Source organism: Calypte anna, chromosome 13, assembly GCF_003957555.1.
Source record: "Calypte anna isolate BGI_N300 chromosome 13, bCalAnn1_v1.p, whole genome shotgun sequence".
In the NCBI taxonomy this organism is placed as follows: domain Eukaryota; kingdom Metazoa; phylum Chordata; class Aves; order Apodiformes; family Trochilidae; genus Calypte; species Calypte anna.
In genome coordinates, this window is record NC_044259.1 from 10,074,762 (window position 1) to 10,094,405 (window position 19,644).

General features: G+C 38.2%; 1 protein-coding gene across 4 annotated transcripts in view; it reads left to right on the forward strand.

The window, feature by feature from the left end:
• The window catches only part of EBF1 (EBF transcription factor 1), a 266,955-nt gene that overhangs the window by 184,602 nt on the left and 62,709 nt on the right, over positions 1–19,644 (forward strand). For 2 of the 4 annotated variants that reach the window (XM_030458957.1, XM_030458960.1), the window contains exon 9: positions 14,926–15,059. In XM_030458957.1, the coding sequence (XP_030314817.1) occupies positions 14,926–15,059 (134 nt within the window). The remainder of the gene's footprint in view (positions 1–14,925; positions 15,060–19,644) is intronic. The other 2 variants (XM_030458958.1, XM_030458959.1) reach the window with 1 other exon arrangement.

Below are 19,644 nucleotides of genomic sequence, written 5' to 3' on the forward strand. Positions count from 1 at the left end.
CATTAGGCTTGTAGAGATTTTGTGAAGTTGGAGGTTTGAGTTTGTGGTTCTTTTCATAATTTAAACATTATGTCCAAAGCAGCACTGCTGCCACCATGTCACAGTATATGTAAAAGATACAATCTGAAGTGTTCCAGTCTTTAGTAAAAAGAGTTGCTGTTTCATAATGCCCATGGAAATACCTCCTGAAAAGTCAAATTTGGGTACTCCCATTATGACAGATGGAAAGGATTCCTGCTTGCCAGTCACTTATCAGGGATCTAGTGTCACATCTAATGGAAAAAGGAAGAAATGATACAGTGGAAGGCTGGAGACATCTTGATTTTAAAAAGATAAGATGTGGCAGTTTCTACCCATGACCAGCTGCCCTTTATGTTGTTCAAAAAATGAAACATTAAATAGCTCTTCCTCAAGAATATCTCAATGATGTCAAGTTGTGATGAGTTGTTACCCTCTATTGGTACAAGATTGTAATGAAATCATGGAAAAATAGTACGTAGATGAAGATACAGTGCATTTTGTGGATTTTCCAGAAGAGCTTTCAGAACTGTGCTCCCAAAATTGCAAAAAAAGAAAGCATGGAGAAAACTATCATTAAAATTTGATAGAGATTTGTGTGAAAAAAACTGTTTTGTCACAGTAGATAAGGGAGAAAAGTTCAGATGGAAATTCTCCAACCACCAGGAGAGCTGACTCTTATTTGGAGAGTTAAACCAACCACTTTTTGAAAGTCTGAGGTTTCTCTTCAGACCTCAGAGAAATAAAAGTACAGTTATGCAAGTAGAAAAACCTTAGCTACTCTGTTGGCAGAAACTTCACAGATAGCAGTACAGTAGCACTCAAATAGGTAATGAATATTCATAGATAATGAGTATTCATTACATTTTAATTTGCTTTGCTGGCCACCATGTCACCAATACAACGGCATCATAGGGGTGAAGAATGGCATTAGGTTTAGAGAAGTGTTGGGAGATCCTGCACTGTATGGCAGTGAAGTGTTTGCCAGATGTTTTTCCAAACTTCCAAAATGTGCACATGAGCAAATGACAAAACATAATAGTATTGTAGTATGTTTAATGTAATTTCTGAAAAAATTCTTCTAACTTAATTTTTTAATTATAAGATACCTTTGTTGTTATTATGTTGGGAAAATACATTTTCTTACTCCATTCCCCTGCTGATTTGGGCAGAGTACAAACAAAATTATTTTGTGAATTGTGGTTTCTATATTAAGACAAATAACTAATGATTTTTTAAAAAAAATTATCTAGATGTTGTAAAAGTTCATGATTAGAAAAAAATGGTGTTCACAGCACTTCCCAGGTATCTGGACACTTCCAAATGTTTCATGGTAGGCACCCCAGTATTTGAATACCCAAAAGTAATGATGATAATGAAAGGTCTCTCTTCATATGGAACTTAAGCCCAAAGCTGTGAATCATCTGAGTGCTAAGAATCTCAGGATTAAAATTTTGTTTAGATTTTCTATTAGAAAACTTCACAAATAGTGAAGTCAGTCAGTACATTTGTAACTTGGGCTGTACCTCTTTGCACTGAACTGGGAGATCAGTGTGAGCATTCAAGTCTCTCTCTTGCTGTCCACTGTGGGGGTCCTGCCAAGTGTTTCCCCAGCAAAATGAGGATTTAACAAAACTCCTCCACATCCAAGGAAATGAGATAATAGCATAAATCAGGAAACTGATACAGAAAATGAAACCCACCAGGGTGGCATGTTAGGAGTGGTTATTCTATTCTGTGTTGTCATCTGAAAATTATTAATGTTAGTAGTAAAAAAATATAAGTAAACTGCTAATAATTAATACTGGAATGGAGACAAGCTTTGTGTTTGGCCCAGATCCAAAATACAAGTTATTCAGGAGTGCATGACTTTGGGAAAAGTGTACTTTTATTAAAGCAATTGGTACAACTTCAAATCTCAACCCAAACTGTTTGCTGAGCATAACCAGAAAGCTTTGTATATCACAATTAGCCTTTTCTGCTTCCCATCTTTATTCAATGAATTTATAGCTCTCTCTGTGACAAAACAAATCTGCAGTGTGAAAGTGACTGTAATATAAGCCATGGTGGTTTATGACCTCATTGAGTGAAGTGAGTTGGGTTAGGAAGTTCATTAAAAAAGATCAAGAATAAAGATTTATGACAAACTTGTCTGAAATGTAGCAGTTTAAATTTATTTTTCAAAAGTAATTATAACATATGGATCTTCAAGTTAAGGTACAAGGGCCACTTTAAGAAGCACAACAAGGTCTTGTCCTTCATGGATTGCTCAGGAATTTCTAAACTTCTGATCCATTTTTGTGGCCATCCAAAAGTGTTGGTGTACCCCAAAACAATCTTCTGAAAAATTCTTGGACATAAAGCCAAATTTTTTAAGCACCGAGCTGCCTAGAGCTTCATGTTTAGTGGTATTATGAAAGCTCTTGCTATAGAATTTCTATTCCTGTCTGCCATGTATTTGTAAATCTCATTAGAAACTTACTGCAACCTCTTGATTGCTGGGTGTTTCCAAAACGTTGGGCCCAAACCCTGCAGGAACCTGTGTTCTTTTTACTGTTCTTCTTACTGTACTACCACTGAGTGTCTGTTAGCAATGGGAGCAGAAGAAAATTCAAAATAAATTATGATTGGTTAATACCTTTTATTCATGGTTTTGTAGCAACTCTCCTAGAGGTTCTGTATCTATCCCACAAGAAAGCAAAGCAAAATTTTCACCAAGGTCCCTGTTTGGGTTGTGAAATGGCAGCAGAAGAGCTACATCTACATCTGCCCTGCTGTCAGAGTCTGAACAGATGCTCGCATTGCTCTTTGCTGAAAACCCAGGTTTGTGCATGGAAATAATTCTTGTATTAACTGCTCTGTGCTGAGAGGGAAGGTCAACACTCAGAGGTAAATAGAGGGCTACACGGGTCATCTTTCCAGCTGCAGCTTTAGTTTGTGAATTGGTGTTTGAGGTCACAGCACTTTGCCTCTTCAGGTGAGAGCATTGCTTAACTTCCTTGGCTCTTTGAGGAGATGAAGAGAGGCAGGGGAAATATTTCTGAGCAGATTTGGCCCTCCGTAGAACTGAGAGGTAAAGCAACTCTGATTAGGAGCCCTTTGGGTAAAATTATCTCCTTGCTGGGATCCTGACCTTGAAGGCAATGGCAAATGCTGCCCCTCCTTTCAGACCTGAGTCTAAGCAGAGGTGTCTGCTGGAAAACCCAAAGCCAGGTCCGTGTTCAGTATCCCCTGCCAAGTACTTCTTCTGGGGTTGCTTCTGGCTGCTTCCTACTTATGATACTGTCTTGCTGAGGTCCCTTGGTACTTTTGGGAGCCAACACAGAGCTCCTGAGTCTGCTGGTTTCCAGAGATGTCTGCCCATCTCTACTCATTGTATAGTGGAAAAAGGATCCTAATTTAGGCAGTTTGACTCACACAGTCAGAGCTGGATTCTGACTTTTTACATGCTGCAATGCCTTAGGTAGGTGGTCTTAATATGGGCCTGAATTAAAATAAAAACTTAGCATGACTTTATCATACACATTGAAAGAACAACTTCAATAAGTGTTTGTAGGCTTGAGTCCAAAGTATTCACTCCTCATATTTTCAGCATGCTGTTTTTATGTGGTGTCATTGCTGGACAGATAGTAGGAACTGCAAATATGTTTTTATGCTTGTTTTTTTGCAAGTAAAGACTAAATGGCTGGGAGGTGGTGTTTGACCTGCATTCAGTGCAGCACAAAGAACAAAGGAGGAAACAGTATGAAAGACACTGCACAGAAGAGACAAGGGGGTCTCAGTGTTTGCAGTGCAATCAGGGCTCCTGCTTGAACTGATATTCTGGTTATGTTGCCTTCATTGCTGTCCCACTGCCATCAGAAACATGGCCAGAGTATTACATTGCATTCCTGAATCAAACTTCCATAATAATAACAACAACAACAACAAGATAATAATAATAATAATAATAATAATAATAATAATAATAATAATAATAATAGTAGTAGTAGTATCAACTGAATTATTTTGTTTATTTTTCTTTTCTACCCTTACCATCCCAGGTAGTCATTAGTTTGGAATATATTTCTGGCCAGGACAGGAATTTTGTTAAGCTGTCTGATAACTGGGATGCTTTTCTTAGAGAAGAGACAGATTCTCTACCTTTTCCTTTGGCCTAGGGCCTGGAAATCTGAGGCTGCTCATCGGACGTGGCTCTCTCCATTGGCAGCTCCACGTAACCTGTCACAGAGACAGCCTGAGCACAATTTTTGCACATGATGAATATGGATCTTTGCTGCATCTGGCAGGCTGCAACAATGAATGCAGAAGACTGTCATTAATAGATAATAAAAGAAGAAACCTATACTAATGGGAATAAGCTTTTCTTTTACTGAGACTGATTATTACTTTTTTGTTCTTGGCCTGTGACTAGATCGAGATGAAAATAACAGCTACTAACCCTGTGTGCATGCATGTGTTTTGTTGTTGGCTGCTTTTTAATCTGGGGTATTTAACCATGATATCTTCAAAGTGCGATTGTATCGTACATTCTCATACACTAATAGATTTCAAAGATGAAGAGCCTTGCTGCTTTATGTTTAGTCATGCCTTCATCTGTAAATTTATGGCAGTATTATGCTTTAATGAATGGAACAAGTCCCAGAACAACAACAAAAATGCTTTTCTGTTTGAATTTAGATATTGCATACTTTGTTCTTCAAAAGAATAATAAAACCAATATGTTTCTTTGGTAGTAAACTTCAGGATAACTTCATCTCACATTACTAATCAAGTACTCAAGGATATGTGTGTGCCCATATACATATGTGTGTGTGTGTGTGTGGTAAACAGGCACTTTCAGCCACAGTGCTAGACATAGAATGAGCATTCGTATTCTGATAGCAATAGGCAAACCTCCGGGAACAGATGGAGCAGAGTTCAGCACAAAGGTTTAATCCTATCAGGATGATTTCTGTATGGCCATCTGGATAATCCGGCACACAAATTCAGTGTCTGTTAAAAATACAACGTAGGCCAAGATTAGCATCGCGGATTTTCCACTAGACTTGCTCATATTTGACTTTATGATTTTCAGACTCCAGAAAATTGCATTAGAGAGCAGCCTATGATTTGTGAGAGAAATCAGAGGAGGGATAAGAACTCTTAGGATACTTGAATTTCCCTTGAAGAAACTGGATTACAGGCACTCTCTGTCCCTGCCACAACTGCTTTGTGTTTCTATGCGGATTGTTCTGTTTCTGAAAGCTGATTACTGCAAGCTCTCTGTTGTGGGCAGACTTTTTCAGTTCTGAGTAACAAAAAGACTTCAGCTAAAAATTAATTTTAGTGGAGGCTCCTTTTTCTTTTTCAGGATGAAACAAATTCTTTGTTTGCTGTAGAATCCATGTCAGGTGGACTTCTGATCGTTGTACTATGTAATATAGTGGGGTGTTTAACTGAATTTGGGGCAGTGGAGTTCTGGTTTTTTTCTTTGTGATAATGAAAGATTCCACAAAAGTTTAATTGATATTGATATTGATACTTAATTCAGGGGAGTGAGAATTTATATTTAGATTGAGGATTTCATTAAGCATTAATAATAGCATTAATAATGCTATTTCATTAAGAACTGTTTCTGTGAATCATCAAATAAACCTTGTCAATGTGGCCATAACGTTTCAGTGTACATCTGAACATCAAGATTCACTGCTGTTATGCTTGGGATGCTGAGATTTTTCCACCTCACAAGGATGGGATGCTGTGGCTCAGGAGCTTTTATCCAGTTCTGTGTTCAGACTCTCTAGAGTTTTGCTGTGAGAGATTTAATTTTGTTAAGGTACCAATGGAAGATAAAAGAGAGAAAATGAGACCAGGATAATGGTGAAACAAAGCATGAATTTAGAAATAGCATCCACCTGTCCTCTGTTAGGTTGGGAGTCAGCAAAACAGTAAACCACAGGTTTAACATGAAATCCTTTGCTGGTTCAAGACCTTAGTTAGAAGCACTGGAAGATGGGTCAGTTAAATTAGTAGGGTTTGGGGAGTGTGAGCTATGCAGTAATGTTTGTTTTGATGAATTTACGGTTGATTTATTTTACACATTTTGGGCTTCCATTCTCAGGTTGCCTTCATCCTCAGTCTGAGGTTGCATCATTGCAACTATTTTTAAACTTAAGTGCACTTAAACAGATGTGTCTCCTTTCTGAACATGCTTATTGTTTGAGAAATAATCATATTGGCTTAGCTGATCTCTATATCTTTATCAGTGGAATTCAAACCAATAAATCCACTGAAATTGGAACAGGAAAGGTATGTAGGATTTTTTCACTGTTTAACTAACAAACTTTTTAAAATTCACATTCAGGTGAAACCATGCAATCCCATGTGTATATCACATCTTTGTGTTCCCTCTTGCCTCTGGCTTCCCATCTTTTGGGAATCCTGCCCCTGCATCTTTCCAAATGATCCAATGGGATGGAGAGAGGAGTGAAGAAATTGAGATGCCATGGGTACTCATAGAAAAGTATTTATCTTGCTTGGAGTCAAAATATTCCAGTGCATTCATGAGGGAGCATGAATGCAGCACTGCAGCAGCCACAGGTTTGGTACCTGGGTCTAGGCAAACTTGTCCCCAGTTGTGGAGGTGGATGCCCTGCCAATGTTTAGTAGGCCCTTTGTGATAGTCTTGGATGTGCTGTTTCTCCTCCTGATCCAGTGTGTGCATATCCCTGGTGCAAATGAGCTGCTCAAGAGAACAGAGGCTGTGTCAGCTCTGGAGCTGAGCAGCTGCACTGGGTTAGACAGTGCTATGTTTAGCTGAGGCCACCCACAACAGCTACTTCATGGCTGACTCAAAGTGAAAATCTTTCAGCTTTGGGGGAAAAATAATGAATGTAGACATTAGAGTTTAAAGCCTGCTTGAAATTTCCTTTAAATTGAAAAAATAATCATCAAAACTTTTCACAATAACGTTGTTAGGCTTCTTAAGAAATATTTCTATGTAGCACATATATTTTTTCAAGAATAATAATATAGGTATTATTTTTATTTATATATATGTATGTTCATGTTTTGTCTGAAGCCATGTATTGAATTTAACCAAATTTTCAAGTCTTTTTTTGCAACAATGCATTTTTCTTGGGGAATTTGTTATTTGCCAAACAAACATGAGAGAGCTCTCTTTTTTAGGTCAAGATTTACTGACTTGCTGTGAAGTGCTGAGGACTCTTACTGGTTTTAGAAAGCAGTAGGTACTTCCTAAAGTAAGAACCAACCAGCCAACAACAAAAAAAAAGCAGGAAAGAAAAAAACCCCAAAAAACCTCAAACCGAAAACTCCCTCTGTGATGCAAAAGGTTTTAAAAGAAAATGAAAATGTGTCTCTTGCAATCAAAGAGACTGCTAATTACAGATAACTAACCTGTTATTTAGTGATAACTCTTGCTATTTAGAGATTAGTAAATTATTATTTTTATGGAAATGTTTTAGGTAAAATACAAAGTGGATTTTTTTGGTAACACATCTCTCACTATTCAGGATTGCCTACTTTTTCCATGCAATCATTTTTCAGGCAGAGATCAACAACTGGGAGCTTTGGAAATCATTAAGGGAAGAGAAACACAGAGGACTCCATGAAATGTAACTTGCTAGCTGAAGCATCAGAAAGGATAAAAGAGGAACATAGGCTTAAGTATTGATTGTATGTAGGTGGAATATTATCCCAGATAATTTGCATTTTCAATTCCCATTAATGGGAACTGAGCATTTGAAGTGTCAGGAAAAAAATCGCAGCCAATATCTCTTTAATTTCACTACTTGAAAACAGAAGCAAAGGCAACATTCCCTCCCTTCCCCCAGCCTGAAGGGAATTCACGTTGGTTGTAATTGTGGTGTAGTGATTTCACCCACTACAGGCATCGTGAAGAACCAGGGGAAGGTTGCCATTTTTGGCAGGGTATTGTAACCTTTAAAGCTTGCATATGGGGTGTCCCAAATATCAAGATGCTGTAGAGAAGAGACCTGGGAAAGGGGAACAGGGCATCACATCCTCGTGCCTGTGTTGCATATCTATATGTTGCATATATGTTGAAACTATCTCCTCAAGAGGGAAACCTCTGTTACTCTGCTTCCTGTACAGCAGCTGCTTATTGTCAGGAGAGAATAGGAGAGAGAACAGGCTGTGATATGAAAAAGGAAAGCAGGAAGATCATCACTTTACTAAGATAAACAGCAAAGGCATTGTTTAGCTTAAGGGTGAAGATTTAATGCTGCCGTACAATATGTAACAACTCTGCTGCGTTCTCTTTCCCTGAAGTGTCTATTACTAACCTTTTGGGATGGTCCTGTGGACTTCTCCCCTCCAGGCTGTTTTGGTAAACTTCAGCTGCTTTTGGTTGCATGTACTGGACACAACACAGGCAATGTCTCTGCACATGGTCTGGAATGGTACCATGGTGTGGGTACACAAATTTCTTTCCACCCTTCAGGCACACTTGAAGAGGGTGAGCAGGCGGTGACAGCTCCTGCTTCTCAGGAATGAGAAAATTATTTTGAAATATTATTTCAAATATTTTGAAATAATGGGAAAAAACCCCAGCAAACTACTCACACTCAACACTCTCCTTCCTCCCCAAATTTGGTGTGTTCTCTTAAGCTGATGAATTTTGAGAAACTGTAATTTTAACCTCTAAAAAATACCCACTATCACCATGGTAAAATTGATTTGTTAATGTGCTTAATGTGGAAAGCTCACAATAAACAAGGATGAATGGAATAACTTCATTTGTTTTGATGTTCTAAAAGTCAGTCATTCGATAAAACGTGGAGCAGGTTGTAAGAACAGGTTCATAAACTGTGACTCATTTATATATTTAGCCTGGAATTAGGTTTTACCATAAAAAAAAGGAAAATTAAATTAAACTCCAGATATTTTCAGTAGTTCATCTGAGATGAGACATAAACTCCCTATTCCTCTGAATTCCCAGTTCTAACTGCTTTTATGCAACTCTCTTTGCGTGTCATAATACTCTTAAAAAGAAGAAAAATAAAAGCACATACCCCATCATTTCAACTCCAGTTGTGATGCAGCAACTGTTGTAAGATCCTTATCTGTGGAATAATGGCGGATGAAATGACACTTCATGATAAAAACTGCAAGCGAGGTCATTCTTATAGTCACTACCACAAACTGGATATTAATCATAGTGCAAATACATTTCAGAAGCTAAATAAGAGCAGTCCCAGAGCCCTGCTGATAACTCTGCATCCCACTAATTCACCTCAGTGAACATTTACCTCTAAGCTCAATTAACCCTTATTCCAAGGCCACCCATAAACTTTGTGGTAAATATGTTTTTTCCCCTCTAGCCTCTGTTTTCTATCAGTAGAATAGATAATTTCTGTTGGAGGATAAAATGTTATCTGTTTATAAATTCAGAACCTTGATTAAGAATATGAAATGCCCAGAGTGTGTTGGTGGAGGACTTGAATTGGTAACTCATTGATTCTGTAAATTCACAAAATTGATGCTCCTGAGGGCTTCTGCTATGTCTTTGTTCTTCAGGTGTTACTTGAAGTGGACAGAAATGCTCAGGAGGCAGATGGATAATGATAGGAGGGAGAGGGATTTCCTAATGAAGATGCTTGCGAACAAAGTTAATTGTTAAACATTTAGAAGGAAAGATGAGGAGGTATTACTGATGTTGTTTTGTTGTTATTGTTATTAGTATTATTAGTGATGTTATAATTCCCCCCTCCAACCAGTCTTCAGAGACAAACTAGAAATTTGGTAATTAGTAGTATTAGTGTCCTGAGCCAAAGTTCAATGCCCTGAAATGAAATTTGAACCAATTAATCTGTGAGATTTTTATCACTTGTCCCTGTTTTCTCAGCAATTCCCTCAGCAAGAGGCCTTTGATCAACTCTCATACAAAAGCTAAAATGTGTGCCTGCTGCTAGCAAGATGGGGCTGACATTAACATGGCACTCATAAAACAATCAGAGCAGTGAAGCCCTCAAACAGGCAGGGCACAGTAATATTTAATAAAAGCGCACATATAATCTTCAGAATTAGCATTTTGTGCCTTGCAGTACCTTTGGGAGAAGAGCTTTTATTTGTGGAGTGATCATTACTATAACAAAGAAGAGCTACCTAATAATTTCCACTTTAACTCTGCAATATGCCACGAGCATTTCTGAACCATTATGCTAAACTGTGGCAGGATAATCATTTTATTGTCACAGTTTGAAGGCAGAAAAATCCCCTGTATATCACCAGATATGTGTTCTGGGGAGCACCAGAACATAGGAATACACAGACACACGCAGAGCATGCAAGGAAAAACTTCCTTTTTACTACCTGGAAACTGAACTTGGTACCTTCAATCCTTAGTATGAGAGGTGATAATGTGTGGTCTGAGAGAAGGTAAGGATTTCAAGAGAACACTGTTTCTCTTGGAAGTCATTGATGTTTTTACTCTGTAAGTCCTTAAAATTTATCAGTATGGACCATAGCTTTGAAGTCCATGGCAAAATACTCATTGGCTCCAATAAGTTTGGGATTGCAGTCCCTCTCTCTAACATCTGATTCCATTATTCCAGGAGCAGCACAATGAAACATGTCAGATGTTAACACTGATTTGCCTGGATATTCAGGAAAAGAAGGGGGGCTCCTTAAGACTCATAACCATTAGGCCATTTCAGGAGGTGGAGGATAGGGCCACATCACCTTCAGCAAGGAGCTGCAAGGTCTGTACCTGCAGTAGAGGAGTTAATTGTTAGGTTTTCCTCAGTCCAGTCGCTGTTCTGAAAACATGCAGTGAATGTAATACACTCTTTCCAAAGAGTCTTAAAATCTTACCTGACAGGTTACCAAACTCTGGTTGTAGTTGGCTGCCAACTGTTCATTTTCACTTAAATAAATAAAATATAATTATTCTTTTTAATGATAATTTTTCATTGGACTTAAAGTCCATTCATGTTATCTATCACGTGCAATTCATTTTCTCTATTAGAACTGGGCTAAAGTCCTTCACTGCGTTTTTTATCAGTGAAGTTTCAGACTTCAAGTAAAATCTCTTTTTCTACAGAAAAATGTAAATCTTATGTAACTTTTAATGTTTGCTTTAAAAACATCATTTTAGAAATCACTCTTTGGTGTTTTTCTTGGAAATTTTAAGAAGTGTTAAAGTTAATTCCAGATAAAGATTCTGGAAGGTTGCATTCTGAAAATAATGTTCTGTACTTTGGTTTCTTTTGTGACCAAAACAAAATGTAGAAAAATCAAGGTCTCCAGTGGAAAGATTATTCTGCCTAGCTCTGTTTTTCTAGAGTTGCACAGAAGTAAACACCTTCCAGACAGCTCTTTGAAAGCTGCCAAATGATTAACAGAAGAAGTATGAGGAGCTGAGAGCCTGAGCTGGCCAGACATTTGTACCAGGGGCATAAATAAAGCTGAAGTCATTGCCTTGCCTCCCTCCCAGTGTTACCTGTGGTGATGATAGCAAATGGGACCTGATTCTTGTATCCTCCTTCCTGGTCCTCCAAGGCAAGGGCCGGATAGGGCAAAATTTTAGTAGCACCAGTGTCCCAAATAACACTGCCTGTTGCAAATATGTCATTGTGAAATCATGTTTTGTGCCTTCAAAAAAAGGTAGCAGTCTGGATTCCTCCCTCAGCACATCTCAGTCTTCCTTGGGAGCCTCAGGGCAGCTTCCCTTGTGGGGCAGCACCTTTGTGCAGTCCTTTAGGTCTTCACAGATGCTTGTGTTTTAAGACAAGAGAAGATGTGTTGGGAAATCCCAACTGGGTTTTGTGACCGGTCCCAAGGGAAAATAATGGCATGAAATCTTTCAGAAATGTACAGGTCTCTCACTGCATCTCAGGTAATGCCTGCAAAGGGCACCAGTGTTCTTATTAAACCTTCAAGTCCTGACTTTTTGTCCTCGGAGGAGATGTCCTGGGCTATTGCCAGAAGTTACAGGGAGACACTGATCCAGCACAGTTGCTACAGATTTTAATAGAATTACATGTGCAAATAGCCACATTGACTTTGAGGGCAAGAATGTCCCACTGAACAAGCCACAGCCCCAGTTCAGCACAAAGACCTGAGTGTCTTCTCAAAGTCACCTTACCTGCCATGGAACTTGGCATGTTTTTGATATTAAGTACATACAGGTATAAAGAAGCTGAATGGAATGCATCAGACACCACAGACAGTGTAGCACCTTGCACCTCTGAGTGCAAAGTAGTCAAAGAACATCCCTGGATAAATAACAAGACCTTTAGTGGGGACCTGTAACTGCACAACAGTGTCTTGCATTCATTTTAAAGATGAATTGAGTCTGTAATTTTGAAGACTGCATGTGTTTTCTGTTAATGACTTATGGTCTCAAACAGTTTTTATTCACTGGTATTTAGGAAAAAATGTTGCATCTAGGCTATAAAAAAAGTAGCTCGTTCTCTGACCCATGGTAAACTGATTATCTTTGAGGGGTTTTGAGGGGTGTATATGTCTACAATCAGCTAGAAGTACTGGAAAGGTTGTAATTTGGAAGTGATTTTAATTTTTATTTATGAAAAAGCTCAAGTCTATGAACAGGCTAGATGGCATTTTGAAAAGCTGCTTTCACTGTAAACACAGTGCTGTGAGCTTGGCTGAAAGGAAAGCATTTGGTCTGGGACATTGCAATGGTTTTTAAGCACAGTTTTATGCAAGTAAGTTGAGTCCAAATTAAACATATTGAAGTTACTCCTGTGCGCGCACACGCGCTGCAGTTTCATGATGGTGATGTTAGGATGTTTCTTTTGTTAGCTCATGAAGAAGTTACTGGCTGTGCTCTGCCAAGTTTGGAGTAGGGTAATGATTTTTTCTGCCTATGTGTTTGTGTTTTTCCCTGAAGCTGGCATCCCCATCAGCTTAAGTAGTGGAAAAGTTTGTGCTTGACACTTCCAACCTTTGTAGGTAGGAACAGGGTCTGTTTGCTCCCTGTGCATGTGTTCCATCGCTGGTGGTGTGAGTCTGCAGTAGTGCCCACAGAAACACTCAGTGCTAGGAGTGACTCAACAGCTCCTTTCCCAGCTTCACACCTGCCCTACCCAGGGGCTGTGAAGAAGGAGCTTCTCTCTAGCCTCCCCCCGCCCTCCACCCCAACCCCTTGTAATTAGCTCGAACTCACCAGAGCTTCAGTAAATAATCATAAAGATGCAGAGTCTCTTTAGTGCTTTATGTCTGGAGCATTTTAAAGTAGACTTCTGTGAAAGGATTAATTGCTGTCTTTACAAATAGAAGAATATAGGGCAGGGGCTGTGTCACTATGCAGTCACATTAAATGATTCGTGAGTGCAAGGCTATTGTCCTGGATAGTACTAACATGTGGCTGGGTTTCACACCCCTAATAAATCCTTACCTCGTGCAGTGTTTTAGTGCTTCCCCCTGAATAAGTCATCAAATACTCACAGTGACAAACCAGGTTAACAGCTCAGCCAGACTTTCAAACAAGTAGCAATTCACAGCCAAATGCCAGCAACCCTAAAAGATGATATGTATGTGCACATATATATATATATATACACACTGCTAACAAAGTCCTGATGATTGGCAACCATCCATGTATTTTCAGTAGTAAGCCTCTTCTTTCTGCTGAGGACTGGATTCATAACTAGAGGAAAGAATCTTTTTAACACTGAGGTTGATTGATGGAGTTTTGCTGCTCCTTAGGAACTCTGTTTTTCATGGCTAATGAAGTTCTTGAGCTACCCACTTTATTGAAAATGTTATCTAATCGTATGGTGTCAAACTTTCACCTTGTGCTGTATTAGCTGTATTTGGTTGCTTCTTTCATCAACATACATGGCCACTCTGAGACTCCACAGCTGGGAGTTACCCTGGGCTTTTTGTCTTATTAAGGTTGATTTTACAGTAATATTATTGCTGTTGCTTCTGCACAGTTAAATTCTGATGTACTCTGGTACTGCAGAGGATGAGAACCAGTGTGTGGATGTTTCTATTGCCCTGTCCCACCACTGTATAGAGTTGAGCAAGTTTCTACTTAAATGGTCTTAAGCCAGAGGACCTTATTCCCAGATCTGAGCTTACTACTTTTGGCAGTGCTTGAGTTTTCAGCATCCTCTCAGGAGGCTCCTACTACATGTGATGCCAAGAAAATGGGTAGTGGAAGTGGGGAGAGGCTCTATGAATACAGCAGAATGCATTATACAAGTTTCTTAATTATCCTGTAAATGCAACGTAACTGGAATGACTAAATGGCAGGGCTGTAGGTTTCAGTTTTATGTTGGTGGTTTTTGGTTTTTTTGTAGTAGTAGCCAAAGCATTAATCAGGGCAGGGTGGTTTCAAAATAGAAAAGTCTGATTGCAGAATAGTTAAAGAAATACTGAGGGTTACACCCTTTTTTGTAACCTTGTCAATATTTTCCGTAGTATTTATAGGAGTTTCCTTCATGAAAATAGATTATGATGGATAATAAAGCAAATTCAATGGAGATTGTTTTATTAACTCAGGTATTGTGCATTTCTTATAGAATAAATATATAGAATAGAATTTATTATAAGAACATTATAAGAATAACTATAGAATAAGAGTAATATATAAGTAATAAGATAGTAATTTCTCATTATTTCCAGTTGGTCTCTGCCCATCATGCTGTGATATATTAGGTAAAGTAGACTTAAAAATTTAATTTTTTCAATGCAAAGAACAAAACAAAACAGAAATTAATTGATAAAAATTACTTCCAAAAATACAGTATCAGGTCATGCACATGCACTGGAAGAAAGTGATTGCTGAAATCTTTGTGTTAGTAAGGGGGAAAAATGAAAGCTTCTTTTATTTCATTTTTCTCAAGTCTTCTATCATTAAAATCTGGTTCTAACAGCAGAATACTTCTCTTTTTCATGTGTGTTGAAAAGCAGCTACACCATGTATCAAAGCCATCAGTCCAAGTGAAGGATGGACTACAGGAGGTGCCACTGTCATCATCATAGGAGACAATTTCTTTGATGGGTTACAGGTCATATTCGGCACCATGCTGGTTTGGAGTGAGGTAGGTGTTGTCTGAACGGTAATGTCTAATAGCTTTGTCTAGCTTATAGCTAGCCTGCCTTTTTCTGTGCCACATGCTAAATCAGCAACAAATGTTGAATTGTGAATCCTTTCCTCATTCAGTTTTATGAAAATAATAAGTCAAATTTACCTGTGGCAGAAATCCATTACAGCCAGGGGATGTGCATCTCCTCTTACTGGCCCAGAATTTAGCTCAATGCCTTTTATTCTGAGAAAAAGGAAGGATAAATGCTTCTCTGAGTAATTCTGCATTTAGCACTACAGTTGCTAAGGGCCCACAGGAAACAAATGTTTAGGTAATTCTGCTTTCCTGGGAAACTGACTGCTTCTAGCTGCAGCTTAGTGAGGTAGAGATTGCAGAAATTCAGTGCCTCTGAACAGCACATCCTTAAAGTGTGGGTCCTTGGTGTAAGTATCATTTGCATAATAGCAACCAAATACACAGTATTGTATCCACAGTGGAAAATACAGACTCGTCATATCCAGTGGAGGCCTCTGTAGTTTCAAAGTAAACCTTTTTTTGTTCCTCATCTTTTGCTGTTGCTGTTCCTCTCAGTCTCTTAAATCCTCTCTTCTCCTGACACATAATTAAGCATAGTCTGATATTCCCCAAAAGCCCATGGACATGTTAAAATCCAGGCAATATCACCTGAACTTCCAGTGAGCAGGGCCACAGAAGTCAGGGCAGAGTTCCCATTGGCTTCACTGGCATGAAAAGGCAGCTCCCAGGAAAAGTTCACATTTTGCATTTATGACATTTCAAAAGCATTTTGGAGATTTTATAAGAAACTATTATTTTCATTATTTAATACTGAAATAAACATGCTAAACTGACATCTCCAAAATAGCTATACAATGCTTACCCAGCGATGTAAAGATCACCTGATGCTCTGCTTTATATCCTATAAAGATTAAACCAACATTTTAGCTTAATTCAAATCCAACCCATTCCCCCTACTGATTCCACTGCACATATGGCAGCATTTTTTCATATGAAGAGTATCCTCTAATGTAATTCATGGGCTTCCCTATTTTTGCTCTCTCTCTCTCATCCTTCCACTTGAGGACAAGTGTGGATGAAAGGGCATTTCAGAAAAGGAGATATATTAAATGAGCCCTATTCTGAAGCCCTTATGTGGTCATGGAAGTGCTCCCTGGGTCCAGAATAAGCATTTTGTGTCTTAGGATCGAAGCCTTGATGGCTGCTGACATTTAATAGGGAAAGGTGAAGAGGCTGGGAGGAAAGTGCTCTGATTTTGGTAATACAGAATTGGATCTGTCATTATAAAACTTAATTCTCTTCATTAGTGCAAGGCATTATTTGGCAATTTCTGATCTCAGGAGAGTGAGTTCTGGTCAAAGCAGTGTTGCTGATGGTTGCAACACCTTGTCAGAAAATTAATAATGTTAAAAGGGGTCCAGATAAAAGTCAGTGTGTTGTGAATGCTAGAAGGGGCTGCAAGTTGGCTTTGAGTGAAAAGTGATTCACTGCCCCTCCCTTACAGAATTGCTTCTCAGTTTCATAACCTATGAGAGCAATATAAAATCCTATAGGGGAAAAGAAATTATTTCTAAAAGCAGCAGACAGATGTGATAAACAAGTGCAGAAATGCATGAGCTGTCTGAATGATCCCTAAATAATAGTGATGTATAAATAATTCAGATTCCACATACTAGCCACATATGAAGTACAAAATAAGTTCTTTCATTTGTCTTCCCATTTCTAAAAATGTCTACTGCATTTTCAGTTCCCAGGAAGAGTAATTTTTTTTACTATAATAGAGTGTAGAATCAAACTGCCAGTCTTCAAACCTGGAGCGTATTCATCCTGAGTTGCAAGTCAGGGCCAGGTTTGAACAACTCTGGCCAGGTTATTTTCACATTGAATTCAAGAAGAATTCTCAAGTTCACCCTCTTGATTTTAACTGAGCTATAGAAGATTCAAAACAAAACTAGATTGATGGAAACTAACGAATAAGAGAGAGTCTTGCAGAGCATTTTCATATGGATCTTTCAGCTTCACGTTCAGCTGTAATTGCTGTAGTTTGGAGGATGAAGTCTCGTATTTGAATTAGCATCATTTTACTACAGACTTTGTGTGGGACCTTGAGCAAATCACATAATCTGCTTAAAGTTCAATTCCCTTTCTCTAACAGTAATAAGATTAGTCACCTTCTTTGGAGCTCTGCTGTGAAGAAAATTGTTGTAAAGGTCCTATATTACCAAATTTTACTATAAAGCTATACAAGTATCTGAGATGCATGGATATTTAAAATATGCAATTCAGAAGCAAAGTTAAAAGCCAAAAATAAAGAAAAAAAGTTCATTTTAAGGGTTAATTTGTTGCTGTCAAGCAGTACACGTTATAAATAATTTGAAAAGTAAATAATATATTTTTAATTTATTTTACATGTATTCAAGTTTCGTAATTGAAATATTTATATGTTTGAAAAGGAGTTGACTGAGTTAAAAAAAGGAGTTTTAAAATGGTTTCTGAAACACATATTTATTATTTAAACATATATTTTAGCTGTAAACATTCTAACATAATTACATCCTTTCTCAGCCAGGGAGAACTAAATAAAAACTTAATTTGTCACATTAATTTTGTGCAGAAATGCAGATACCTTAAGCCAGTAGGTTCAATTAATCCTTAACTCCCATATTACTTCATAAAAATGACTTTAAAAGCCCCTTGATATTTTTAGAATACAGCAAAATGGGCCATCTGATGCCTTTTTTTTCAAGTGAATTTCATAAGCTACAAACAAATGGCGTTGGTGTATTGTGTGCACATGCTGGATCTGGATTGACAACCCACAGCAAATAGTCTGTTTTCCAGACAGAATCTCTGCCTTTCTGTTTGTCCAGTCCACAAACAGATGGAGTTGTTATTTGCAGGTTTTTACCCAGCATTTTGGGGTTGTGTGTTGTTGCAAATATTCCATGTTTGAGCTGCTGATAGAATTCCCCTGAAGTTTCTCTCTCTTATTGGGGTGGGGGGGAGCTGAAGTTTTAGGAATCAAGTTTCAGGGTAAATATATGATTGTGAAGGCAAAATTAGTTTCTTTTAAATATTCCACAATATTTGCTTAGAATAAACTATTTTTTCAAACTTTTTCCTGCCAAGAACATTCCTCCAGCTGTACAGTCAGCTGGAAACAACTTCTTTTTCTTTTATATTAAGAAAAGATGAAGCACTGAATCATCAATACAGCAAAAAAACAGGATCATTTTTTGGTTGGGCATTTTTTTTTTTTTAGTGTTGTTTGTTTTGTTTTTAATGCTGCTAAATCAAATTCTGTGAGACAGTTTTTATTTTGCTTTTTGTGTTTACCATTCCTTCTGGAAGTCTCCATTTCTGAGTGCTTATTTTGGAGGTCTGACTCATTTTTTAAAAATGAGTAGGCACCCTCTTTTTGAAAACGGAGGCCCTATTAAGCATCATCTCAGTGCCCAGAACCGGAGGCATGCAAAGTCACTGGTAATTTTTTAAAAAATAGGTAACTCAAGTGTCTTGTTCTCAGTGAAAGTTGTCACTACTTTCACTTGGTGGGATTTTTGTTCATTCCAGTCCTTATGGTCCTCTTCACAAAAAGTCCAAGTTAAATTTATGACTGATTGTCACCATTTCCCTAACCCAAACCCAGAACTCAAGCATGCAAAAATAAACTAATGACTCAGATTATTGACATGTCCTTATAAAATGTCACTTTTAAAAAAAGAAAGTAACCTGGCAGTGTGAAATGATGCTGTATCACACAAGAATGTCTAGAATATATTAGCAAACCACAGAACGAGCCTTGCTTTACACACTCAAACCAAATGTGTTTTGGATTTTGAAGGACATGAACCTCCCTCCATCCTGAAGGTCTCTTAACTCAGGTTTTAATGCAATCCACAGCATGTCCTGACTGACATGTAAGAGTTAATTAACAGATAGTGCATTTACCAAGAATCAGACCAATTCACTTCATAATTACTGGGGAGAAAGCATCTAGTTACTAGTTGTTTGTCCATCTCTGGATCCCAATTAGCCAAATGCTGTGATGGAAGGGGAAGCTGAATCCAGGATTTTAGCTGGTGCATTCATCTCCACATCACAGGTTAATGCCTTGCTCAAGATTTACATTTAAAATTTTTTTTTCAGAGATATATATGACCCATATTTACAAATTCTTAGTTCTTGGCATGTCATTGCTGTAGTTGTTACGATGTCTCTTAACACACCAAGAGTTCCCATCTGAGGTCAAAGCACAGAAATGGCCATATAGGGTTAGACATGGGGGTTAATCTAGCTCAGTATCTTGTGTTTGGTGCTGGGCGTTGCCAGGTGTCTTCAAAAATAGCAAGGGGAGGATGTAGTGGTGCTTTGCTAGGACACCCTAACAGCCTTCAACAGTTTTGGCCTCAGAGGCTTCCACAAGTGGTGTCTTTTAATATTCTCTGTTGCTAATAGCTCACCTTTTCCAAATGCTGTATGTACAAGTATGAGATAAACCGTGCCTTGAAATCACACAAGCTAAAACATGCTAGGAGAAGATGGAGTGGATTCCCAAGATCAG